Source organism: Rhyacophila brunnea, unplaced genomic scaffold, assembly GCF_057557595.1.
Source record: "Rhyacophila brunnea isolate RB1 unplaced genomic scaffold, BYU_Rbru_1.0 scaffold_23, whole genome shotgun sequence".
Taxonomy (NCBI): domain Eukaryota; kingdom Metazoa; phylum Arthropoda; class Insecta; order Trichoptera; family Rhyacophilidae; genus Rhyacophila; species Rhyacophila brunnea.
Window position 1 is genome coordinate 29766774 of NW_028232893.1, and position 24956 is coordinate 29791729.

At 36.1% G+C, this 24956-nt stretch overlaps 2 protein-coding genes across 7 annotated transcripts in view; both read left to right on the forward strand.

The window, feature by feature from the left end:
• Smr (nuclear receptor corepressor smrter) overlaps nt 1-24956 on the forward strand; it is a 436555-nt gene that overhangs the window by 187099 nt on the left and 224500 nt on the right. The window lies entirely within an intron of this gene.
• The window catches only part of LOC147069834 (uncharacterized), a 132633-nt gene that overhangs the window by 94359 nt on the left and 13318 nt on the right, over nt 1-24956 (forward strand). Inside the window, exons 1-4 of one of the 5 annotated variants that reach the window (XR_015071185.1) lie at nt 1438-1583; nt 3522-3670; nt 11344-11891; nt 12192-12387. Coding sequence is in view for 3 of the 5 variants with exons in the window: in XM_085950605.1 (XP_085806731.1) it covers nt 9506-9635; nt 11344-11891; nt 12192-12218 (705 nt within the window). In the remaining 2 variants the exon portion in view is untranslated. Of the gene's footprint in view, nt 1-1437; nt 1588-3521; nt 3671-9434; nt 9636-11343; nt 12050-12191; nt 12388-24956 lie in introns of those variants that run through there. The other 4 variants (XM_085950605.1, XR_015071186.1, XM_085950604.1 and 1 more) reach the window with 4 other exon arrangements.

The window sequence follows — 24956 nt, forward strand, 5'->3', positions numbered from 1 at the left end:
GCAATACTTCCCACCAAAGAACTGATAAACATATTGAATTTAGTAACATTAAATGTTATTAGTAAATTTATTAGAAAATAAATTTTATTAGAAAGTACTATTTTTTGGTCACCCCATAGCTTCACTTCACAAGCTTCACTTGTAGGGAGTTTATTGAGACAAACATTGGCGGCAACCTTTTTATATTAACTAGTAGACCAGTTATTATGGACCACATGTAAAAAAATCATATTTTCAATTCTCAAGGCCGATTCTGTAGAGCGTCCTCTTAACGTTCTTACCAGATCGAGAATTATTTAATAGCTTGCAAAATATACACCTGGCGTTATATCTAGCCACAAACAGCTTAAATTTTGTCACAAAAAACTAGAATATTGCACCAATTTGGTTGAAAATCAACTTGCTGGTCTCTAAGTACCTTCTAATATATTATATTCAATAAATTAAATGTAAGTAACATTATTTACGATGTTTTTAAGTTAATTCGATGCCCAATTTAATTAATACCTGATTAATTTTTGGTTGTAGGACTTGGGTATTTATTAATTATTGCGAAACAATTAGTTCTTCATTAATAAATATTGTTATCACAAAACTATGTTTCAAAGTTATGACTTATTTTTTCAAGTGCTGGTAGGTAGGTATATAGTAAACATTTTTATAATACAATGTATTTAACAAAAATCTATCGTTTTTTCTGCCAACTAGCTTATTTTATAGCCCAAGGTGGTCGCGCGGCTTAAACGTTGGACTATCACGCCGTGGGTCTCAGGTTCGAATCCTGGGTCTGGCATGTACACATATTGTTTTTCAATTTGTGTGTGAGTCAGGGTATGGACCTAATAGGTTGAGCAAGTGGCTGACATCCATTTCTCGTAAAAAACAAAATCTGTTTATACAAACCTTCTACCCTGTGTAGGCACATATGATGATCCTATTAGGATCGGACATGGGGGGGGGATCCGGCATGTTTTTGTCAATAGCAGCAGTTGGCAACAGTGTCAGTGGATTTGCACATGTTTTCCGACGGAATACAAAAAAAATCATCTGCATTTGGACAATACATGCAGCAACAGTTTTTATATAACTTATAAATAATTTTAATGCCGTTGTTTATTAATTTGCTTGCGGGCAGATGTACATATTTGTGTTTAGCTCTAGTCTTCAGATTCAGGCACTCGCGTAAATCAAGCGTACATACTTATCTGTATTCAGATGAAAAAATCTACCAAAGTTGTCTTTGGCAGACGGAGTATTATAAAATCCATGTAAAATAAAATTGCATTAGATTGTTCGCGGGACTGAACCATGGGTAGGAGGGAGGGGGGGCTTCAGCTGTTCAGAATGCCCGAGTGTACTTTATTATTATTATTCCGCGAGCCGCCCTCCCCTCGCCCGCCCACCTGTCCCATTCACATTCCGGCGCCCTTCCCCCGCCTCCGTCCCGTCACGTGCAGCGTCGTAGGCGGACGCACTGCGATGGATGGATATTGGATTGTTCGCGCGGTACACGGCTCACCTGGCCACGTCGTGCGCTGACCTACGATCGAACATTATATTGCAGGCCACCGTGTTTGTATTATGTAGGTATGGATTCAATTTTATCGCGAGCTATTACGTAAGAAGGAATTTTATAAATTCGACATTTTTAATAGTCGTTTGTTGTATCGAATACACAGACACTAACTTATCACGTGTATTTTAGATTAATATGAGATAGATATAGATTAATATAGGTACCTAGCATGTTACATAAATATTGTAAGCAGGTAAGTACCCACCTACCAGTAACGAAGGGTGGAGGTAGGCTGTTAAGATCCGCCATAAATAGTGCACATTAAATTGTGTTAGTTATACGTATATGTTTTTATTGAACTAATACTACAATTTATAAATGTTATTGTTTTGATTTTAAATATCAATTAAACCCTGCCTAAACCAAAACATAATATTTTGGGCGATACGACAAAATTGTGCACACTTTTTCATTCATACATATTTGGTTCCGTTGGATTAAGAAGATATTATAGTACTTACATAATTATATTGTTGATTCATTTTTTTTAAATTCATTAGTCCTGCTTAAACCAAACTATACTTAATATATAAAAAATATTATTCTATCTTTAAAATATTCAAAGTTATGTATGATTTAATTGCATAATTTTAGATATTTTATGGATAGACGAGTGTCTTTTGACTATTATCTATTATGGCTTGGTTTCGCAGCGTTTAATTGAATTTTGAAAACTAACCGACACCATCTGTAAATAAATAAATTGTACTATTGTAGTCTTATTTTAATAAAAACAAATACGCATGACTGACATAGTTAAGTGTGCACTTTTTATGGCAGATCTTAACAACCTACCTCCACCCTTCGCCACTGCTACCTACTTACTATATTTCTATAAGTAGGGATAGCCAGGCTCGAAGGTCAGATTATCTCCGGTCGAGTCGCGTATTACTTACTTACTTAAAAGGTGACTCTACTGACTCCATTCTGGTGTATGCCCAACTGTACAAGTGTCCTCCAGTTTCTCTATCCCGAGCTCTTGATCTCCAGTCCGTCACTCAGCCTCTCTTTCCTTCATAAAATCTATCTAGAGCTCTATATCCATGCATCGTGGTACCTATAATATATACTTATTATTTTTTTTAACTATGTCCGACCCTAACATATGAACATCATATGGGCCTCCACATAGTGGAGGTTGTATTAACAGATTTTTGTTTTTCGCACATTAAAACAACATGTAATTTTTTTGTTGACAGACCCGGGATTAGAACCCGTGACCCTCGACACGATCCGCTGAGTTATGCCTTAAGTTTAAGTGGAGATTGTAATACCTCAGTTGAGGCATGGTCTAAAAAGATCGTGCCTAGGCGATGCGCGGATTGCCGGTCGGGGGTGCAAATGACGCATGCCGAACGAAATATAATGTGTCATATAAATCCAACATGCGTCCATTTAATGTTCTACTAGTAACAATAATAATATATTCATTGACATGTTTTCTTTTTCAAGTAAATGGGAAACGTTTTTAGTCATCTTTACACGATTTAAGAATTAATACCCCCGTCGCCATCACGAAACAAATTGACGTATTGACACCTCAACGTTCGCTCTCCGAATGCCAGCGAGTCCAAAATTTCGTCTATAGTTGAAAATTATTTGCCGTTTCACTGATGTATGGTCTTAATGCGGGTCACAGTTACCTCATGGGCAATAAACAGTGCGTACTCCTAAAATAATTTCTCGCCCGAGGGCCTGAATTTTCGCCTGCGTCATCCGCCCGGGTGGAAACGCAAAACCACTTCCACGTAATAATTATATTGGATCATAATAATACTAAAAAATAGATACAGAAAAAATCATGCCTGCCCGGTCACGGCTGGCCTGCTTTCCGATCTCTTCGCGGAAAACGAGACGTTGCCCAACAAAAAACACGAAATGATAATGTACAGCAATTATACCTGACAATAGTGAACTAATTTTCGTATTTTTTTCCTCATTTCAGGTAAGCCAAGAAAGCTTCGAACGGTAATGCAACCATTTAGGCTGCAAACATGCTGCTGCGAAGCGACGAGTTTATTTGACTCGACTCTGGACGACGGAGACGGATGCGGTGCTGTCTCGGTGGATGGAAAATGGACGAGAATACAATGTGTATTGTATTATTTATTACTTACTTGCTTCACCCTGTTACGCCTCAGGACAAGCTCAAGGTCGCGCCTTCCGCCATGTGATACCTGCAGCGCTTTTGTTAGCACCGCTGCAGAGTGCGGGAGGTTTGGCCACGGCAACTGAACCCTTGAGGTTGTTTGTGCCACACGGACATTGTAGTAGCAGTAGGACATTGTAGTAGTGTGTAGCAGTGTAGCCATTGTCTGACCATCTTTGAGTTATCTGTATTGAATAATATTCAAAAATTGTGATTGCTTTCTTGTACTGTTCACAACTTCATGGTTGGTGATAGACAGTAAGGATTTATCATCAAATTCAAAATAAATCATCTTTTGTCCAGTAAATCACACGTCTCATTGCGGAATATAATATGATCGAAGTGTACATTTTTTATGCGCTTGGTAAGTATGAGATATATGATCTCTTGGCTTATTGGCACGTTCTAAAACTTCTTCCAAAGGTGATCACTGATCAGCCTAGAAAATCCTCATCGTACGCCGGTTCAGCCACATCTTGAAGAACTCCAATCTTCCGATGGTCTGTTCTTTTAACCACATGTACCTACATGAAATTGGGGTAGACAATTAATTGTATTATGGGGGAATAGGAACCGCCAGACTACAAATCACTACTCTCATCTTCACCTAGTTATACCTAGCGACTGCAATACCGAATGAAAATGTCAATACCGGTTTTTCGGTATTTCTTATTGAATACCGGTACCTATAAATACCAGTATTCGTTCAAACATTAAAAAAAACAGAAGTACAAACTATTTATAATTATTAAAAAAATTTTAAAACATTATTTTATAGCATAAACCGATATAGGTACCTACAGTTATTATGTTGACATTTAAAAATATCTATTGTTCATAATATTGTTGAACTGGTGATTTTTACAAATAATTTGAATATATTGATGATTTTAATTAAAGCCCTCAAAAAGCTAGTTCATAAAGTAAAAATAAGTGTGGCTGCAGGAAAAGCTTCTTAAATTTAACGCTTGTACAGTCATCTACAATAATAGTATAATTGAACATTTATCATTTGTTTACTATTTCGAAATTATATTAAGATAATTCATCGCGACAATTATATAATTAATATTATATTTGATAGATTTTGTTTTTTCATTATTTCACATCTGTTGCATTTGCATTTTAGCAGTACATAACTTATAATTCATTTTCAAAAACGTAAATTAGTGTGCTTTCTTATTACCGAAAATTCCGGTATTTTTTATTTAAAAAACCGGTATTTCGGTATTGATAAATACTGGAATACCGGTATTGAAATCCCTAGTTATACCTATGAGCTGTTGATATGTTTTGTAGTCATCGAAAGAACTTAAGAAACGTCATATTTAAATGGTTTTCCCTTGTAAAAAGTGACGTTATGGTGGTATTAAAATTTGACTCTGTGGTGTTTGTGATGGCTGATTATAATATTAGTTTCTGTGTCTCTCACTGCTGAGGAATGTTACTCATTTTAAATAGCCTAATAATATAATGTACCTTCGACGATTCTTTCATTCCGCCGCATAGGAGAATGCATTGAACATTTACTTGATCGGACCATCATAATGTACGACTACCCACTTTCGCGTCGACCTTAGAATGCTTCATTAATGATCCTATCAAAATAACTCTTTTCTTTCTGGCTATGTAACCACTTAGTTCTTTGGAGACGTAGTGTTCTTCAAAAACCACTACAAAATAACCTTATGTTATGACGTTATGAGTCTTCGGACACCATATTATTATAATTAATTGTATTGGTGTGTTAATAATATTATATACGTCCACTATGGTCGCGCCGTATGTTTCGACTATATGCAACTTGCTTTATTTGGGCAAACCAAATGCATCACCACTGTATGAACCAATCGATTTCTCTTTAACTTTGCGTTGAGATTCGTAGAAATGAAAAGGTATCTCAGACATTGAATTCGATGGGCTTGGCCGAAATTATTGCAAGATAGATGCAGGCGTGCACACAAAGGGGGGATATTTCGAGTCCGGACCCTCTAATAGTCTAATAGGATATAAACAATTCAATTATCTAGGTAAATGAAAATACTTCTTCGTAAGGACTTCACGACAGAGGATCGTAACTTACATGATTTGGCTGTCCAACAGCCTTCTCAAAGTGCCTCCCTATTCATCTCGACATTCTACGGCTCTCAATGGCCGTGTCAGAAGAAGGCTTTAATATTCTGATGCGGCATGTCTAAAAGATAAAACGGCGCGTACGACACAAACGGACACGAATGATCCTAATAATTATATCCGTTTCGCCACGCGCTTTCGATCCACTTGTGGATGCGACTTACTTGCATGTGAGCACCGTAGTTATAGATAAAGGCCAGGTGTCCATCATCAAACTTAAAGTGCGGAGTGTCTGGGTATGGGTATGTACCCGGAAAAGTGCAAGGGTCCTAAATGTGGAAGTCAATGTCACCTGCTAAATTTTGTTAACGACACCCCCTCCCACCACGTTTAAAATCAATAATACAATCTTCTTCTTGTTGTGCCATCCCCTAGCGGAGGTCGGCCACCATCAAGGCGATCTTAGCTTTGTCGTCTGCTACCCGGAACAGTTCAGTGGAGCTGCACTCGTACCAATCACGGAGGTTCTTGCCACGAAATGCGGCGCCGTCCTCAATAACACAATATTGTGAATAATTTTTAGAAAAAGATAGTTCATACCATTTTTTTTTGTGCGCGCCTGACAAGATGAAGATGCCTTTGCGACTAGAGCCAGGATGCCTGCACCCAATATGTCCCGCAATAATAATCATATTATTATCATTAACTAAATTCAATTAACTTCTGTGTATACGGCCGTCTATTTCCGATACAATAGCTTACTGTGATAAACTCCAACTTTATGGCTAAGTGCAAGACCGTAGTGGTCGGCGGGCGGCGGCGCGGTGGCGTCTTGCGAAACTCAAACGTATAACCGTGTGTGAAATGTTTGTAGACATTGTCTTTTTTGGGGCATATCACACACGGTTATACGTTTGAGTTTCGCAAGACGCCGTTGCCCGCCCGTCACTGTGGCCAAGCGCTAAGGCCACATAGGCAGGTGCCTTCTTTTGTAGCTACGTGCTAAGTGACATATCCTAGCGAACGGACGCACACTATACTATCACAAATGTCAAATGAATTTGTACTCAAGCACGTAGCGTGCAATGTGGCAGTAGTGTTTTTGGTAGACAAGTATTAATTATAGCACCTAGCTCAGCACTAGCGAAGCACCTACCTATGTGGCCTTGCCACTGTGGCCAACTGCATACGTACACATTTCGTAACACGACGGACAATATCCACCATCCTAAACTTGGACCCAACGGTAGAATTAAGATTATCATAATATTATTATTATTGTATTTTATCTCGAAGGTTTTTCGACGATTTCTGTTTCACTTCTCTCGCCTCATCTAGCCTTCGGCAGTACTGGTACTGTCTTAAAAGGTACCAACGCGTTGGTGGGACTTTCACCTTTTTGTTGCTCGGAGGTGTTTTTGTTCCGTGCCCTACATTGAGGTCACGCCGCCGCGGAGTCTGCCCCCGCCCCGCGGCACGCCAGCTCACGAATGACGCAGTTATATTATTATTATCATCGAAATGCCATCGTGGGACACGCGCAATGCGACGCCCGAGCCCTATGGGCCGGTATGCTGAAACAGAACAATGTGTGATACTGATAGCAATGACCCTTATCATTAGGATTGCGTTATGCATTCGTAGCATTAAATGGTATGAAGTGGTCCATTTCTTCCAGCGTGAGCTAGGATAAAGGTTAAACGACGCCAAGAAATTAAGTCATATAGGTACACCATTCAAAACAATTTGTCTCATCCTTTTGCTTCATGTATAGTAAAAAAATGCCTGAAGCGCAATTTTCTTCCATGTCAATAGATTTTTTTATATACAATATGCTTCCGTGTTCCATAGATACGTCGATCGTTTCAAGTTGCTTCACGTTGTAATAGAGAATAGACTAATAGATAATAGAAATAGAGGATGATATTGGTATCTTTAATATGCAAAGTATGTCATATTTTTGTTACAATATGAATATTATGTTGTAATAAAATAATTATTCTAACTTTTATTTGATTTCTTTCGTATTTCCGCTGTATAGTAAGTATATTTTATTTGTGGCGGGCAGCAATTTTGGGCTGGCACCTGGGCGGCAGCCTCCCTTGGCGCGGCCCTGACTCTTTATAAGTACCTCGTTAGCTTATTTTTTATATCGATTACTACTTCGTGTATTGATTATTGCAGCGACAAGGTTGGTCAATAATAATTTATTATTGTTGGACACAGTTCACCGGTCACTGATTGCGAGACGCTTCGCTGGCTATGGAGACCACAGATCAATCATCTTTCGTCAACATCTGACAGTTCGTTGCCAGGCGAAAGCTTCCCCGAACCTAGGGATATCGAAAGAAAACAACGATATTTAGTATCGCCAAAGGCTGGTTCGGACTGTTCGAGTGATTTAGTCGAGTAGCGAGTGATTTAGTGATTTAGGCCCGTTTCATACGGGACACCGGTGTCGCGCTCGATATAATATAGGAGGCCTTTGTATCCGAATTATGTTTATGAACGCCCCAGAGTTAATTAGTTCTATATTATATCGAGCGCGACACCGGTGTCCAGTCTGAAACGGGCCTTAGTAACTGAAAAGTGTCCGAACACAGTACATTAGTAAGTGACGTGTCAAAATGAACAGAGCACAACGTAGCAAAGCAAAGATGAACTTTTTTTTTGCACGGATAATTCAAAAGATTTAAGAATATAAACATTCTTTTTATTGAAATTTTTATAATTTAAAAAAAATGTAATAAATTCATATTTTAGATGAATTGGAGGAAGAAATTCTGCAACAACTAATGAACTTGACTAAACATAACGTGTTCAGGCTTGTCTCGTGGCATGTTTAGTATTTAGTGAGAGGTGGTGGGGGTCGCTACTCGACCGAACAAATAGAATAAAATGGATCGACTCGACTAAATGATTTTACTAAATTACTGACTAAATGTGACTGTTCATACGTGTTTAGTTACTAAATTACTCGCCACACGACTAAATTACTCGACCATTAAAGGCTGGTTCTGACTGGTCAAAATGCAATAAATTAGATATGATTTTAAAATATGGAGGGAAATAACATTGTGCAGATAACGACTTTCATGCACTTCATAATATGATCGCAAAATAATTATGAAACATAACAATAATAAAACTATTCAGTAGACATGAGCCCTTAGTAAACCTTTGAATAATGCCTCTTGTTAGAATTGTTCAACTTCCTTAAATGTTAATATGTCATAGATTAGTATATCTATTGTTATATGTGAAACAATAGTACCTAATAAATAACATTATTTTATTATAAATAATGATGATGTCAGTGGGAAAAATGGCACTCTTGAGTAGAGTTAAAATGCTTTCTTTGTCAATTTGGAAGCGTCATACTTACATAAAAAGGAGTTCGTTGAATCATTTTTCAAGTTTATTATTAACATAATCATCAATTAACTTATGTAAAAACCCAAAGTATCAGTAGATTTCTTTAATTTCGAAAAAAAATAAAAATTCAGTTTATTGCCAAAAAATATCGGTAGATGTATCTATAGTCTATGGGTAGATCTAAAATTTCAATAGACATGGCAACGCTGCATACACTCGCAATGGCCAGACTGCAGGCTTCGCGCCTCGCTACATGATATTAGTTACCTAGTGAGTCTACCGGCGAGCAGACGTGTTGGATAATTTTATTGTCACCTAGTGATTATTGCAAGATGGAGGAAGTTTTAATAAGAGCAGTTTATAAAAGAGAGCCTTTGTGGAACCCATCTGACAAATTATATAAAAATGTACTAGTGATAAAATCACTTTGGAAGGAGGTTGCACAGGAAGTAAATAAAGATGGTAAGTTGTTATGTAATTGTTTATTATCGTGGGCGTACAGGCAGAAGTCACTAACTCCAGTTTTGATGAAATTGAGATTTTAATGTCATTGTATAGTAAACAATCAAACAATTGTATAGTAAAACATCAAGCTTCAATATTGGGACCATACATAAATAAAATTTGATACACTTAAATAAAAAGGATTTCAAGTTATACACATTTATATTTTTTATAAAAATCGATGTTTTTTAAAATAGATATAAAAATATTAAAACATGAATTAGTCAAAAATCTCTTAGGTGATGCTTAGAAAACTTTAATAAACTAAATTTTATTAATAAATATGATCATAAAATATATGTAATAATAGGGTGTGGTCCGATTCAACAAATTCACATTTTATTACATTTTTTACAATTGTAAGTTTATCTTTGACTTAAAACAAAAAATATTTTTCATTTTAATGTTTTCAGATACATAATTATTAATTAATACAGTTGAAATTGTAAATTATCAAAAAAAATCTCAAATTGCAAGCTTCGTATTTTCCCGCTAGGTGCCTCTTTAAAAAAGGCTTAGTAAAGGCTTCACTTTAATGAAAGTAACGCCGCAGGCGATTTTTTTTCCTATTAGAGCAAATTTGTGGTGTTTTTCTCACTTAACTGGTTGACCCGCCACAACGGGCCCCCAGACTAGAGCCCTGTCAGCCGCCTCCCCCTTGTGGGGGCCATGGCTTTGGTAATGTGAAGCTGTTTGTCCATTAGATTCGATAGGTTTCAACAAAATTTGCCATTTTTTTGCCATAATTCCGAAACAACATTCTACATTCTTACGTGCCCTTGAAAGACGTTGGTTATAAATTCTCTTGTTATTGTCAAAAATTTTTTGACCAGAAGGTCTCATCAAGTAGTTTAATAAAGGATAATCCGTCTCCTACGATGACATATTATGGAATTTTAACATCTGTGCCAGGAATTTCTTTGTCTTCTGGGATGTTGAGTCGGCCTGTTTCTAATGAACGAAATAAAGACGATTATCTGAAATTACCAGAATAATATTATCGACCCTTGCAATAAGATATAATATAGAAGAAAATATTGCTTGTACCTAGTTGTAGTACAAAGATCCACTTGACTGTGACCAGGACAGATTACTCGTAGGTAGGTATATGCTTTTCATCAATTGCCCCTATGCAATTGGGAAAATTCCATGATTCATAAAATGAATGCGATATTTCATGGCACTTTTCAGTTGTAGGCAAAAATATATTCACATTTCAAAGAATTCTATATCGCCTCCCATGAGTATTCTCAAGCATAGTGAACCAAGTCCATTCTGGTTATTTTTGAGTAAGCTAGGTACAAACATAATATTTGAGTATTTCTAATTCTGTAAGGGTTTGATTACAGTTTTATTCAAAAGTGCTATTTTGAGTACCAACATTTAAATTATTATCTAAGAAAAATCATACCCTTAGGTAGAGAATAGGAAATAGTCAAATATTATGTTTGAACCTAGCTTTTTCAAAAATAACCAGAATGGACTTGTTCACTATGCTTGTGAACCAATCATATGTTCATCTTATAATGTTAGGTATAGTACCGCGTCCCATGCGAAAATGAAATGCCAGGGAACGAAAAGATTCTCCCGTTGTTAAATTTATCTGAAACAAAAATAATTTAAAAATTAATAATATTTAAATAATCACATTGTTCTTATTTAACAGAAAAAACTGTACGTGTGAAATGGAAGAACTTACGAACCTACTTCTATAGAGAACTGACAAAAATTGAAAATCTGAAAAGTTGTGATGCTGCTACAGATACAACCAGCTATTGGCATTATTTCAAGCAAATGATGTTTCTCAAAGACAAGGTTTCTGTTGAGAAACGTTATTCCAACGTAACCCTGGAGTATTCTGATTTGAATCCACTCGAAGAAAGCCAAGATGACATTTCACATGCTTTATCACCATCATCTACGTCCAACTCAGCAACAGCGGAAGAAGTGATTAGGCCGAAGAAAACAATCAAATCTATGTCATCTGTTATGGCACAACGCGATGAAAAAATATTTGAACTCGAAACAAGAAAACTAGAAATTTTAGAAAAAGAGTGTACAAAAGATTCTGACGATGATCTGTTATTTTTTCACAGCCTATTGCCATATATGAAACAAATACCTGCATTACGGAAATTAAGACTTAGGTCTAAAATTCAAGATTTGATTGTAAATGAACTTGATAGTATTGAAAATGAGTGCCCTATACAATTTGTAGAAACCCTTATTGTCAGTGGTTAATTTAAGTTACCGATGCAGATACTTATCAGCTATTTTTTTTACCGAGTCATAATCGATGCTAGCCAGCTTCATTTAATATTATAAATCTAACAATATTTAGAATACTCTCAAATTTTTACATGACAAGATTTAAATGCAAAGGATTTTATTAATTATTTGTAATTAAATAAAACACAATTATATAGTACTTATTCCACTTTTTATTTAAATTTTGTACCGGTTTCGTCCTCTTCAAGGGGACAATATCAACTAGAACTAGATATTTAGATAGAGGACGAAACCGGTACAAAATTTAATTAAAAAGTGCAATAAGTACTATAAAATTGTGTTGTATTTGAACTCTATAAAATTGTACGTAAGTATGACAAAGTGAACGATTGTTTCACAAACAATGTGAACGCCTACTGTGTGACTACTAATATCCGCTGATAATGCGAAATAAAAAAATGGCAATTTGCCTTATCTCGAATCTCTGTGTTGCATTTATTTACGCAGGTTTTGGTTGATATGCCATTTTTATCAGTGTATCATTCACGTGACCTTTTTTATGGTAGGCCTATATAAACAGTGTTATCTAATTATTTTATCACTTTATTTTCAAGTTGATATCGAGCAAATGAAAAAAATGGTGTATGTTATTCATAATAATATGTAGCTACCTGTAGTAATTTATTAAATAGTATTACTTTAACAGAGACGGTGAATCATTATACGCGAGCAAAGTTCAAATTAATAATAAAATAACTATGCAAAAGTGAACTTGACCAAATCTTCCGAAAATTTATCGATTGTCTAACATTCACATTCACATTTTTTTTTTGACCATGTCCGATCCTAAAAGGATCATATTATGGGCCTCCACAGAGTAGAGGTTTGTATTAACAGATTTTGTTTTTTACGAGAAATGGATGTCAGCCACTTGCTCAACCTATTAGGTCCATACCCTGACTCACACAAATTGAAAAACAATATGTGTACTTGCCAGACCCAGGATTCGAACCTGGGACCCACGGCGTTATAGTCCAACGCTTAAGCCGCGCGGCCACCGTGGGTGTAAGTATGTCAATATGCAATTAAAAAATATTTTTCTTAAGAAGGTAGGCTTTAACTTTAAATAATCGCCCAATATGGAGTCTTCGCCACTGGTATCCCAAACTTGTAATAAATGGTACCTACTCATTTAAAGATATCTGTTTTACCGGGATTTCTAAATATCATAATGAATTATGGCCTTTGCGACGAGCCCGAAACATCGAGGAAAGTAACAGGAAGAACTCGTTACGATAACAAAGAACCGTGGAAATCGACTTCTTCTCAACAACTTGCGGTATGAAGACAACAGTGCTCATTGCATACTTTCGCGAAGAGTTGTAAATATTCTTAAACAGGGTATGGTCTCATACGTCTCATGAGCAAGTCCCCTTTAGATAGATCTCTTGGTTTCTTGACTCTTTTTGATTCTCGACAACTCGAGATTGGTTTATTAGAGATTTCTCGAAAATTTTCCTTTTAAAATCAATTTCCTACAGGAACCTCATGAATTTAACTAATTACGAACTCTCCGAAGAGAGAGAAACAAAATTCTCTACGCATTTTTAATTGATTCCGTTTAAAACATTTCTTTTTAAATTTTTCGTTTCGAAAAATGAGAATCTCGAAATATCTGACAACTGGTTTCTCGAGAAAAGAGATTCTTCTTTTCTCATTATTTCTCGCAACCTCTATCGGAGCACAGAACGCGTGAAATGGTGTTCGTTGTCTACTTATTCTACTTCATTTTCATGGATGGAGGATGGTGAAATTCCGTGTCTGAGAAGGAGAGAGCTTTTACACGATTGAGAATAATAGTACTATGTAGCCATGATGAACTAAAGCTGGGAACCAGAACGAGCATGGTAAGATACCATGTATGTATAGAAAACACGGCACGTAAACATAGACACTTAGTGAAATAATGTTCAGAAAACTAGATCCCTACTACTTGGTTACATGTAAATTCAGTAACGTCCTGTGGGAGTAGGCAGATTGAGCGTCGCTTGGGGGCGGGAGTCACTCGAAAGGCGCCAAATCGAGAATAATCATTAGGTATAAGTATCTATATATAAATAGGTACCTAAACTTTTATCTTTCCATTAAAAATTCAGCTCACTGGTGGGAAACAAAATGTATTAATTACCATAAAAGGTTTAACAGGACTGTATTTTTTTGTTGGGGTTACGATGTACTTCCGTTGTCCTTAGACAACACGTGCAGATTTGCGAATTATATTTGAATTATAGTAATAAATTTTTGACAGTTACTTGCGTGTTTTGAAAGCTGTCAGGTGTATTTTTTTTAAATGTATCTGTAACCGTGGACTTGCAATATTGTATATTGAAGTAGAGATGGCATTTAAATTAGGTTTAGTGGTAGGTATATATTTTGTTAGTAATGTACCTATCTATATAAACATTTATTAGATATTGAAGTCATGCAAGGATGATAAAAAAAAATACTGTATAAAACAATGGGGCGGCATTTTGGCACTGCCTAGGGGCGGCATTTTGTCTAGGAACGTCTCTGTGTAAATTGTACGTAAAACATTTCACCTTGGCACAGTTCGCCGTGAGCTTTCTTATCGGAAAGAAATGACCGTATACTATACGGTCTCCAATTTTATTAGATTCAATATGAACATTAATTCAATTTCCATAGCTGATTTTAGCAAAATTCATAAATTCAAGAATGAAAACCTATCCTAATCTAATAAATAATCCAGTATATCCATTGAGTATATCGGCTATTTTCAAAATTTGTTTGCTGCTGGCTTCCTGTTAAGTGTAAACCGACAAGAACGGTGTTTTATTTAGACATGAATTTTATGTCAGTACTATCGACCTATAGAGGTTGGACTGTCTTTAATGTACCGCGATATATTTCCGATACAACATTTCATAGTGAAGTGTAATACGGCGAACTGCATACGTACAAGTTTCCGGACACGCTACTACTTAGTTTACAAGCGATGCAAACTTACTGTGGCGCGCCGGGTCACAAAAACTAACCACGGACCGTCGTGAAAAAATCTACAGAGCAGTCGGAGTGAGTCCAAATCAATTGCATTTACAATCCATCCCTGGAACAACTAATTACATTAGTTTGTACAATCCTGAATCGATATCACTTAGTATCCGGAGGATACGAGATTCTAAAATGCGAGTGTAAAAGTAAGCACACAGTAGCAACATTTCTGAGAGCCTTAATGGTCGTTACGGATGCAAAACCACGCATAGAAAATTTCGCAAACTCCTCATGGAAGCCATAAAAGTGTCTACGGAAGTTTTGAAAGGTTTTACGAACCGTTTTATTAGCAGTAAATCCGAGGAGTGGCGTATATTTTGTGCGGAAACCCGGAAATATTTCAAAAAGTATGTACAAGATCGCCAGACCGTAAGATGGTGCTGTGTAGCCTACTCCAGCTGTGCCCAACCTTTGTGGAGCAGAATGTCTGTCGTTAATAAATCTGATAGGTAAAAAACAGTATTTCCCTTAGAGTAATGATTTCCACTCGGAGACATGAGTGTTATATCTAAATTCGGCTTCGGCACCAGTGATGAAATGAAAATGCTTGATGTACATTTTGTTCTCCTACATAAGAGGTTACTTACGAAATATGGATGTTAGGTTATTAGCTCCATGTTCTGGATTCTAACCACAAAACAGATAATAAATAGAATTCCGATAGACTATATTCAATACGCTACATTTTGATGCAGGGTTCTGAATATGTGAGTGTCCTACGAAAATGAAACACGCATTATGCACGTGCAATAGTGTGTACATCAATATTAAATGAGTGTCAATGCATAAACTGAGAGGAGCTGTCAGTGTTCGACGTATGCCGTATTGTTGACACGTGTTTAAGTTTATCTAGGATTCTTCCTTACTCGAGATCGGTTACTTGCTACTCCTTACCCGTTAGGTATTTCAGTTCCCATTATTTCTGAATTCCATTATTCTGACACACGCATTGAAAAACGTTATGTGAATTTTCCAAGCGCGGGATTACAAACTTATGATTTACCACTTGCCGTCTACTGTTGGTGAGCCCATAATAATATTGTATCACCAAATGAACTAATATTTTAAATATAATTTTTGTAGAGTCACTTTGGCCCGATAATGTTTTACATACATAACTTGAAAACATCGCAGATATATACCCACTAGAAAAAAATCACATTTGAAAAAAATACTATGTTTGACGGGATTTGAACCCCCAATTAAGCTACGAGCCTCCTAGGAACCTAATTGTGATAATTTAAACTAGTATGCCCTACATGAAATGCTTACCAAATTGCGTTCATATTGACTATCGGTTTTTGTGTTTTAAATCAGGGAATATTAATCACCTTAATTGCTAACCGTCGTCCGGCTCTCGCAAAATATTTAGTTGAACTTGCTAACAATTTTTAACAAACCATTATGTATGTTCAATATATGAAATATTACATTCTTAAATCTTGTGAATTATTCGTTAAATAAAAGAAATGGTTAATTAAATATACCTATTGTTTAGTTAGGATTATCTACCGATAATTTCATATTGTTTAAGGATGTTGTTAGTTTTTCATGTTTTGTAATTTCATTACAGATGTATTACATAATACATCTGTACTTGAGAGCCAGTCTGTCGTGTGTCCAAAAAGGATAATTTCGAGAAAACGTAATTTAAGATACTTCAGAGCTGGTCGTCAATGGAGTTTTGGCTCTGTGCTTTTATGAATATCAGCTTTCTGTTATGAATAGACTCTAAAGGAGAATTAGTTCAAAGATAATAAATGTTGCATATTAAGGTGAGTAATCGCAAAAGCTGATTAGTAAATGTTTTAGGCACTGCGGACCGAAAGCAGGCTGGAGGATATTCGTGTAGTATGTATGCATATTTAAAAAACAAGTTTTCATCAGTTTGACAAACAAAACAATAAAAGTATACAAATGTAATTGTTTGAAATGCAGCTCTATTACCAAGTAAGATGGAATTACTGTTTTTTCTTGAGATAACATTTTACAGAATTGAGGAAGGACCTACTATTTTCAGGTCGCCGCACTGAATTGCGATTTTTAACATTTTTAGATTTTGCGAATTGCGTCTTTTTAGCATCTATTGTTTTCTTCAATTTTAGCATTTTGATTTATCATTTTAGTGTTTTGTAACATTAAAAATGTTAAATTTTAGCATCTAAGTATTTTTATTATACATAAATATCAAATAATTATCGATTCCGACACACTTTATTAAGATAAATGCATACAAATACATTTATACAAATAATTTAAGGATTTAATCTTAAGGTCAAACATTTTTTTTTTAAATTAAGCGTGGAGCATGTTTTAATGGTTAATTGTTTTAGATTAGTGCGATGATCAGTTACTATTAAATTGTACCTGCTTGAAGAATCTTTCAACATCGACACTATTCACTGGACACCAAATTGATTTGATGGCAGCAGAACCAAGTTTTTCATATTTTATTTTGTGGCCAATTAATCCGGCTTTCATCCACTTTTTATATTATTTGCCCAAAGTTGTTTAAAGACCCCTTGTTGCTTAGTTACCAGTATAATAATGTGGTCATAAGCTGTAAAAAGAATAATCATAGACAAAATCTGTTTAGTATTTATTATAGTAACTTAAAAAAAAACTAATTTTACATTTATTTGTGATTTTAGTATCTGTTCGCATATTCTATGAATTTCGCATTTATTAGCATCTATTCCGAATTTTGGCATCTATCGCAAAATGCTAAAAACATGCGTCTCCAGCGATTCACGATGGTGGTGCCGGTTATTAATTATTACCGTTTATTTAAATATGCAACAATCATCATTTTCTACAAACAGTTTACATTACAGTTTTATTGCATTCCAAGTATGAAGTGTGAGCAATCACTAGCACTACCATCCAAGTTTACAGTTTGTGTCACAGCTTGACTAAGTGAGCCTTGCAAATTGTGGCTCTAATTTACTACCAACTCTATATCAACAAAATTGATTGCAAATGTTCGTTTGTTAATGCTGACTTGTGTTGCAATATTACGCACGTGTGTTTCATCTTTGCAAATGTCTTTTCGCACAGGTGCTGCCAAATACTAACATTTGAATCCCCGAGCATAATATGATCTCAAATTGATTTTGAAATATGGAATAACGTTGCTGGAATTAGTTTCAGCTCAGAAAATATAGCCACTGTTATACCACCATAAATCGCCAGGTGTTCGATTTTAGAACTAAGTTCATTTAAGTATAAAAAGTATTGAATGGTATGACAAATGTTGGCATGTGGCGCCCTCACTCACTGATTGTTTTGCTTTGGGTACAAAATCCGTATTAATTCACTCATTTTCTCCAAAATCATACTTACCTTGTTTGTACAAAAATGAATCTCTGAGATATGCACCCATTTGGGACAATCGCATGATTTTTTATAAAAATATGGCAAACCTAATCAGAATTCAGGACATTCACATGAGATTTAAATTGAAGAAAAAAAACTGGTTCTATTCGAACAAGTTTAATAAAAATATATAGTTTTCTAATATATGTTCTTACAGCAAATAGGAAAAATAAATAAACAATGTTATAAGTGCAATAAAATAAATTTTCAAAACTGTACTCTTTCACACTGAAACTGTCTATAACTACTTGATGTCTTTGGAGAGCACATTGATTAATATCACACACACCCTCGCTAATGGTGCCTGATAAGCTTGACACGTCGAGGAAACGGTTCTGGCCCAGAATAGATCATGGCTGCGACCACGTAAGTAATAATTGACGAGTGTCAAATTTAAATTCTTTAGGACACCAGGATAGGAAACCATCCATCACGAGAGTAGGCAAAAATGTCTTAACAGAATTAACAGAACGTGATCGAAGGAGCATGCCTTGAAGAAACGCAGTCGGAAAATAGAACTTGAAATAATATAGTTTCGCATTTGAGTAAACGTCAAATAATCGTTGAGTGTTGAGTATACTCCTTTGTAATATTTGTGTAGACGTAGAGTGTGTACACATACTATAGGTATTATGTACGTACTCATAACTTTACTGTAATAAAATGTGAATAGGAGACGGAATTGTGTAAATAATGTAAATTTATCAAAACTGCCGTGCAGCGCAACACGATACTATTATTATTATCGTTCGTAATACTACATACATAGTATTTCCGTCTCTCTCTGTCTCTCGATCGTCTCCTTCGTCCCACGTGACCTTGCAAACAATCCCCCCCGCCCGCGAGACCGAGGATTTACGTAGCCGCGTCACGTGCAGAACCCCGTCCGACCACCATCCCCACCTCACCGTTCCCACCCTACGGGAAAGTCCCGGGACAACGCTGGAATAAAAACAAAACTTTTCACCGCTGCCTCATAGGGATTTATCGGAGTTTTAATATTGAGATACGATTTCCCGATGTTGCACTATCATTCAACCACCGTTCCTCAAACTTTCGGGTTGGTGCATTTGTGACGCAAAAAGCAGCTATAGACTATACTTATATATAGATAGATTACTGGTGTTCAAACGTTCAGCTTCCATGGGCCACATTGAGTGAAGATAAATTGTCACACAATATGTCATTATCATCAGCCGGGGTCGATCTACTGCTGGATGAAGGCCTTCCCTAACTATCTCCACTCTTATCGGTATCTAGTTCTTTGCTGCCACCTAACTTTATGAGGTTATATATCCAGCGGGTTTTAGGGCGTCCCTGTGGCCGTTTAGTGCCCCTTGTGTACCACTGTATGACGGAATTTGTCCACGGTTGTCTACTGGCCGAGCCACATGTCCAGCCCATTGCCATTTCATCTGCTTAGCGTCTTTCGTTACATCGCGTACTCTTGTCTGCTTCCTTATCCATTGGTTTGTTTTGTGATCTTTACGCGTTATGCCTAACATACCACGTTGCGCTACTCGTAATTTTTGGATTTCTCTTAAATTAAAAGTCCATGTTTCACATGCATACGTGAGCGTTGGTAGCAAACATTGATTGAACACTTCGCTTTATTCACAATGTGAGGTCACTTTTGAAGATACTATTTAAGTATTGCAGATACATTGATACTATTTGAAAGTAAGCATTGAGTTCATTTGGGCGCCTGAATACTATGTACCTATATCTATGTTATACAAAATAAATTAAAGTACATAAATAATAATAAATTTAATGTCCATAATATTTACATTTTTTTGTAAATGGGAAAGGGAAAAATAAATATTGATCATGGACCTGTTTCGTCTCGCAAGCTATATTGTTTCCATCCCTCCTAAGTTATATGGCAAAAGATCTGAAAAGTTGGCCTCGAGATGAATACTTGGACGGCTTTGTCACAATTGATTTAAAAATAGATTTTTATTGTTTGCCGAAATTGATGTGTTTGTATGGATGACCTTGGGCATTTTGTTACATTAGTAAATTATTTGAATGTACACTAAAAGACATTAAATTGAATACTGCTAGTGTTTCGTATTTGTGTAGATAATCAGTACTGAAAATACTTATAGTCAAAACTATGTTTACTTGATTTCTGTTTAGATAGAATGCGTAATTTTATGACAGCTGTCCTCCCTGCTTCAATTTCGCTGCATGGGGTGTCACTTGTTTATCGTTATACGTTTTTAAGTTCGTTTTTTATTTATCCGAAAATCAGCAGACTTATTTAAATTATGTAAATATGACTAGATTCTAATTTTACTTCTGAACACAAAAAGTAGTAACAAACACACCGTCTATGACGAACTGTCCGTCCGGTACCATCAACCGTGTACATTTTTATACCTCGTCATAAGAATGCATACGCTCGTACAAGTACATCTAACTGTACGGACACTGATCGAATACTGAAATGTACAAATACCACTTTAGGTAAAGCTTACACTTTGCAAAATTTGAGCTTCGCGAATCCCCTGTTGGATTTCCCCGCCCGAACCCTACCGCTACACGCAAGATACCATCTCCGCCGCATCGCCGGTTCTACTAATCCGTCTCTGCGACGGCAACGGCAGCCGCGGCCCCGTGAGGGTGGAGCTCCTAAAGATAAGGCTTAATTGCCGCCCGCTAGCGACCGCTATCTCCGCAATCTCAGGCGCTCGCAAGCCTTTCTAGGCGTGGGCCAGGAGAAGGCACTTTTACACATTTCAGTACTGTGACAGTTCGGCGTCCGTATTGGCGGATGCACTTATCTTTAAATAAAAAAAGCTCTGCACTGACACGTGTGAATGATATGCGGTATCAAATCTTCAAAGTCCCAAAGGGTATATAATAATAATAACTGGTTTGACTCCTGATCATTACACCAGTCTCTTGACTGGACATGGTGGCTTCGCTGGCAGGCTCTTGAGCTTGGTTTTGTTACCCGTTCAACATGTCCATGTGGCGGAGAAATACAGGATGCAAACATTTTAAAAATGTTACTTGTTACTCGTTTATATAGATAAACATTATTACCATGTAAATAGTAAGTGCTTATACAAAATTACATTAACGTTTGACATTACTTTTGGCATGACTTTGAAAAACCTCAATTGGAATATGGATAGAATGGAATATATTCTAAACTAAACGCACTCGAAAAAAAATCAGACATTTACGCGCTATTCTCGGAAAAATATTAAGTACCGTAAAATAAAAAGTTTCATATTTTGTTGTATTCATTACACTAGTGTTTCCCAAAGTGTGGTACGCGTACCCCCTGGGGTACGGGAAGAGTTTGTGTGGGGGTACGCGCTGCACCGGGCTTTGGCTGCTCTTGGTGCACCAAGCATTAATACGACATCAATACGACATTCATGCTAAAAGGTTTATCGCATGCGGAAGAAGAGCAGTTGTTGGAATTAGCATTAGACGAATTCTTGAAAAATAAATATAAGGAGTGTACTTTAACATCATTCTGGTTGCAAATGCAACATGTGTATCCAGTTTAACAGAGAAAATCATGAAATACATCTTGCCTTTTCCAACTTCTTATCTATGCGAAGTTCTTTTTTCAGCATTTGTAGACATAAATTCAAAAAAAAGTAACAGGCTTTTGGATCTCAGATTAAAATTAACAACCAGGAAACCAAATTATGATGATGTCTCAACACTCTCAACATAAACAATTTCATCCTTCTCATTGATTATAATGAATGTTGTTTATAATATAACTTTTATTTGTATTTTATTATGGATGAATTTCATTTTTCGTTTATTGTTATTTTAATTATGAGGTATTAAAAAAAATAATTTAATACTAATTTAATTGATAGGTAAGTAGGTGTAGGTACTAAAAAAGAAAAAAAAATATTTTGATTGTTATTAAAGTATATGCATTTTTTCTGTGTACTCTGTGTTACGAAAATTATTGAAGGGGTAAGGTACACATATGTCGAAAGTTTGGGAAACACTGCATTAGACGTTTGCTAGGCGAAAAAATCACTCGAAACCTTGCGATTTTTTAAAGTTTCACTGAAGTTTCCCACTTAAATGATGATAATATTCGGTTGACTGGGCGTGATTTTTTCGATATGACCTATTCCTATACTTTCTACTCTAGACTCTGGAGAATATTTTCCAACTATGTCTAAATGCCGGGCAAAAAGATAAATATGTAATTGTATACCTAAATGTGATATTTCTGCGAGGATTTTTAATATCATTTTTTCGGTATGTACCAACTTTCCCATTCGTGATTTATCGTTCCCCCATGTGGCACTGAAAAACGTTAATTTTAAACTTTCCTACCTATCTGCCAAATTATCATTGTCATTCTTGAGAAATTTTTAATATCCATTCACCTGTAATTCATAATAAATATCAAAGCCCGAAGGCACAATACCTGTATTAATTTATTATCAAGTGGCATCTAATGTAATGTCCCTTTAAATGGTCATTAAATACTTTAAATGTGTACTATGAAATTCTCTATTACCTACATTCTTTAACTAAAGCCCTCTCCTTCTCCCTATTATCGTACATAATCACATTATATCAGACCCCCCCCCCCCCTTGGGTGACGATTCCTAATACAAACAACTAAATTTAAATTGCCATTTGTGAAATATTATTATTATTATGTATAGGCACCTATCCACCAGCGTATTACAGTTTTAATTGCGCACCGTAAAGAGATTAAGTGCTTTTAAGAGGTTTATGTTCCAGAGATATAAAATTATTATTTCCTTGATAACGAAGCAATTGGTTTGTTTTGATTTCGGGATTACAACTGTAGTCCCCATGCGGGCTCTCCTATGCGCAACCCCCACTCCCTCATAATCCGATCCTTCGCCATTTTATCGTTACGGCTTCGGGGCAAACATCCATAATGCCCTTGCGTGGGAGGTAATGTGTGATGTGTTCATTCCTTTTCGACAAATTACATTCGTGCTTAATCCGGGTTAACTTAACTCGGCAGCAGCGGCTGCGAATGTGCGCTTCTGAATACGTCGGTCGTGGAGTCGAAAACCTGTGTTTGGCATTTTTACCTGTGTATTTGGATCCTGAACATGACCGTCCATTAATTTTTGACCGCGTGAAATTTAATCCGTTTTCTTTACAAACATCATAGTAAAATCAGTCAATTCATCTACTGACACTACAACTCACCGTGGATCTTGACCTACTCCAGAATCTGTCTCTAAGGATCAATGTATTGGACAGCTTTCATTCAGGTTTACAGTCCTAGCGTCGGCCAATACTTCTTCAGTCTTTCGACTTCTAAATGTTAACTTCTTTGCAATGAATGACTGCTTGATCCAACGGCCCCGTTTTAACGGCGTTGACAATATAGGGTAATTACGCATTGGGTTATAATGTCGTGGATTCGAATCCTGGTTCTGTAAAATATACATACTGATTTTAAATTTGTGTGTTGGAATTAGAAAATGGACATATTAGGTTGAGCAAGTGGCCATCATCCATTTCTCGTAAAAACAAACATCTGTTAATATAAACTAATAAATTAGTCGAATCGTTCATTCAAATATCAAATTACTAAAAGTAGGTCCTTATGGCGAATTAATTATTTTTACGACCAGACAATATCTAGAACGGGGTAAGAAATGCGTCCAAATGAATGATGACAATAAATTAAACGGAAACTAAAACATTAATAGACCTTGGGTCTCTCCGGAGACAAGAGAATGGGTTATATGGCGAAACGTGGTGACACAACAATCGGTCCTCGGGTAACATTTTCACATACTGAAAAACGTAAACAGACAAGAGATTGAATAGAAAACAAATTGCTCAGGGGGCACAGTCTTATCGTCATCTGGTGACAACAGTAAATTCATTAATAATTACACCCAGGCAATCGGATTCTTGGATGGTTGTTTATCACTAAATAGGTTGATCGGATCTAATGACCGGACCAGATGAGCGAGTAGGGAACAATCATATATTGAAAAACATGTTTCAAGGCGACAAAATTCACGGCGGACTGGAGAGCTACCTAATTAATGCACATGCGTGAATGATCTGAAACTTGATCATTTGCCATTTTATCATTTCCTGTGTCGAGTCGAGTCAAAGTTCTCTTACGTGGGAGTTAAAATTCGTCGCATTTCCTTTTCGGAGAATTTAATTTCCTATTACGAGCCAAAATTTTGATCTCGGGATTTCGGGATTGGCGTTTTTTTCGTTAGTTAATATTGTTTTTTTTTTTTTAATTTATTTATACAAGTAGCATTGATAAAATCGATCAAAAATGTCCTGTATAGTTTATACTATTTAAGACATTATTTAATGTTTATAATATTGTGAATGTTCTATATAGATAGTAATGTGTAAGTAAAACAGTATTTTTTAAATTTATTTAAGAAAAGATAACATTCATAAAATTCGGCGTAGAAACAAGTGCCTGCCTGCCTGCACGTCCGTGACACTGGCGGTTAGACGCCGTTCGCGTGCCAGAACGTTGGTGGCGTCTAGCTGGTTAAATGGACGAATTTATTATTTGTCTGATGTAATATCGATTGCGGATGACAACAAAATAATTACAAGATAAAAATAACTTTT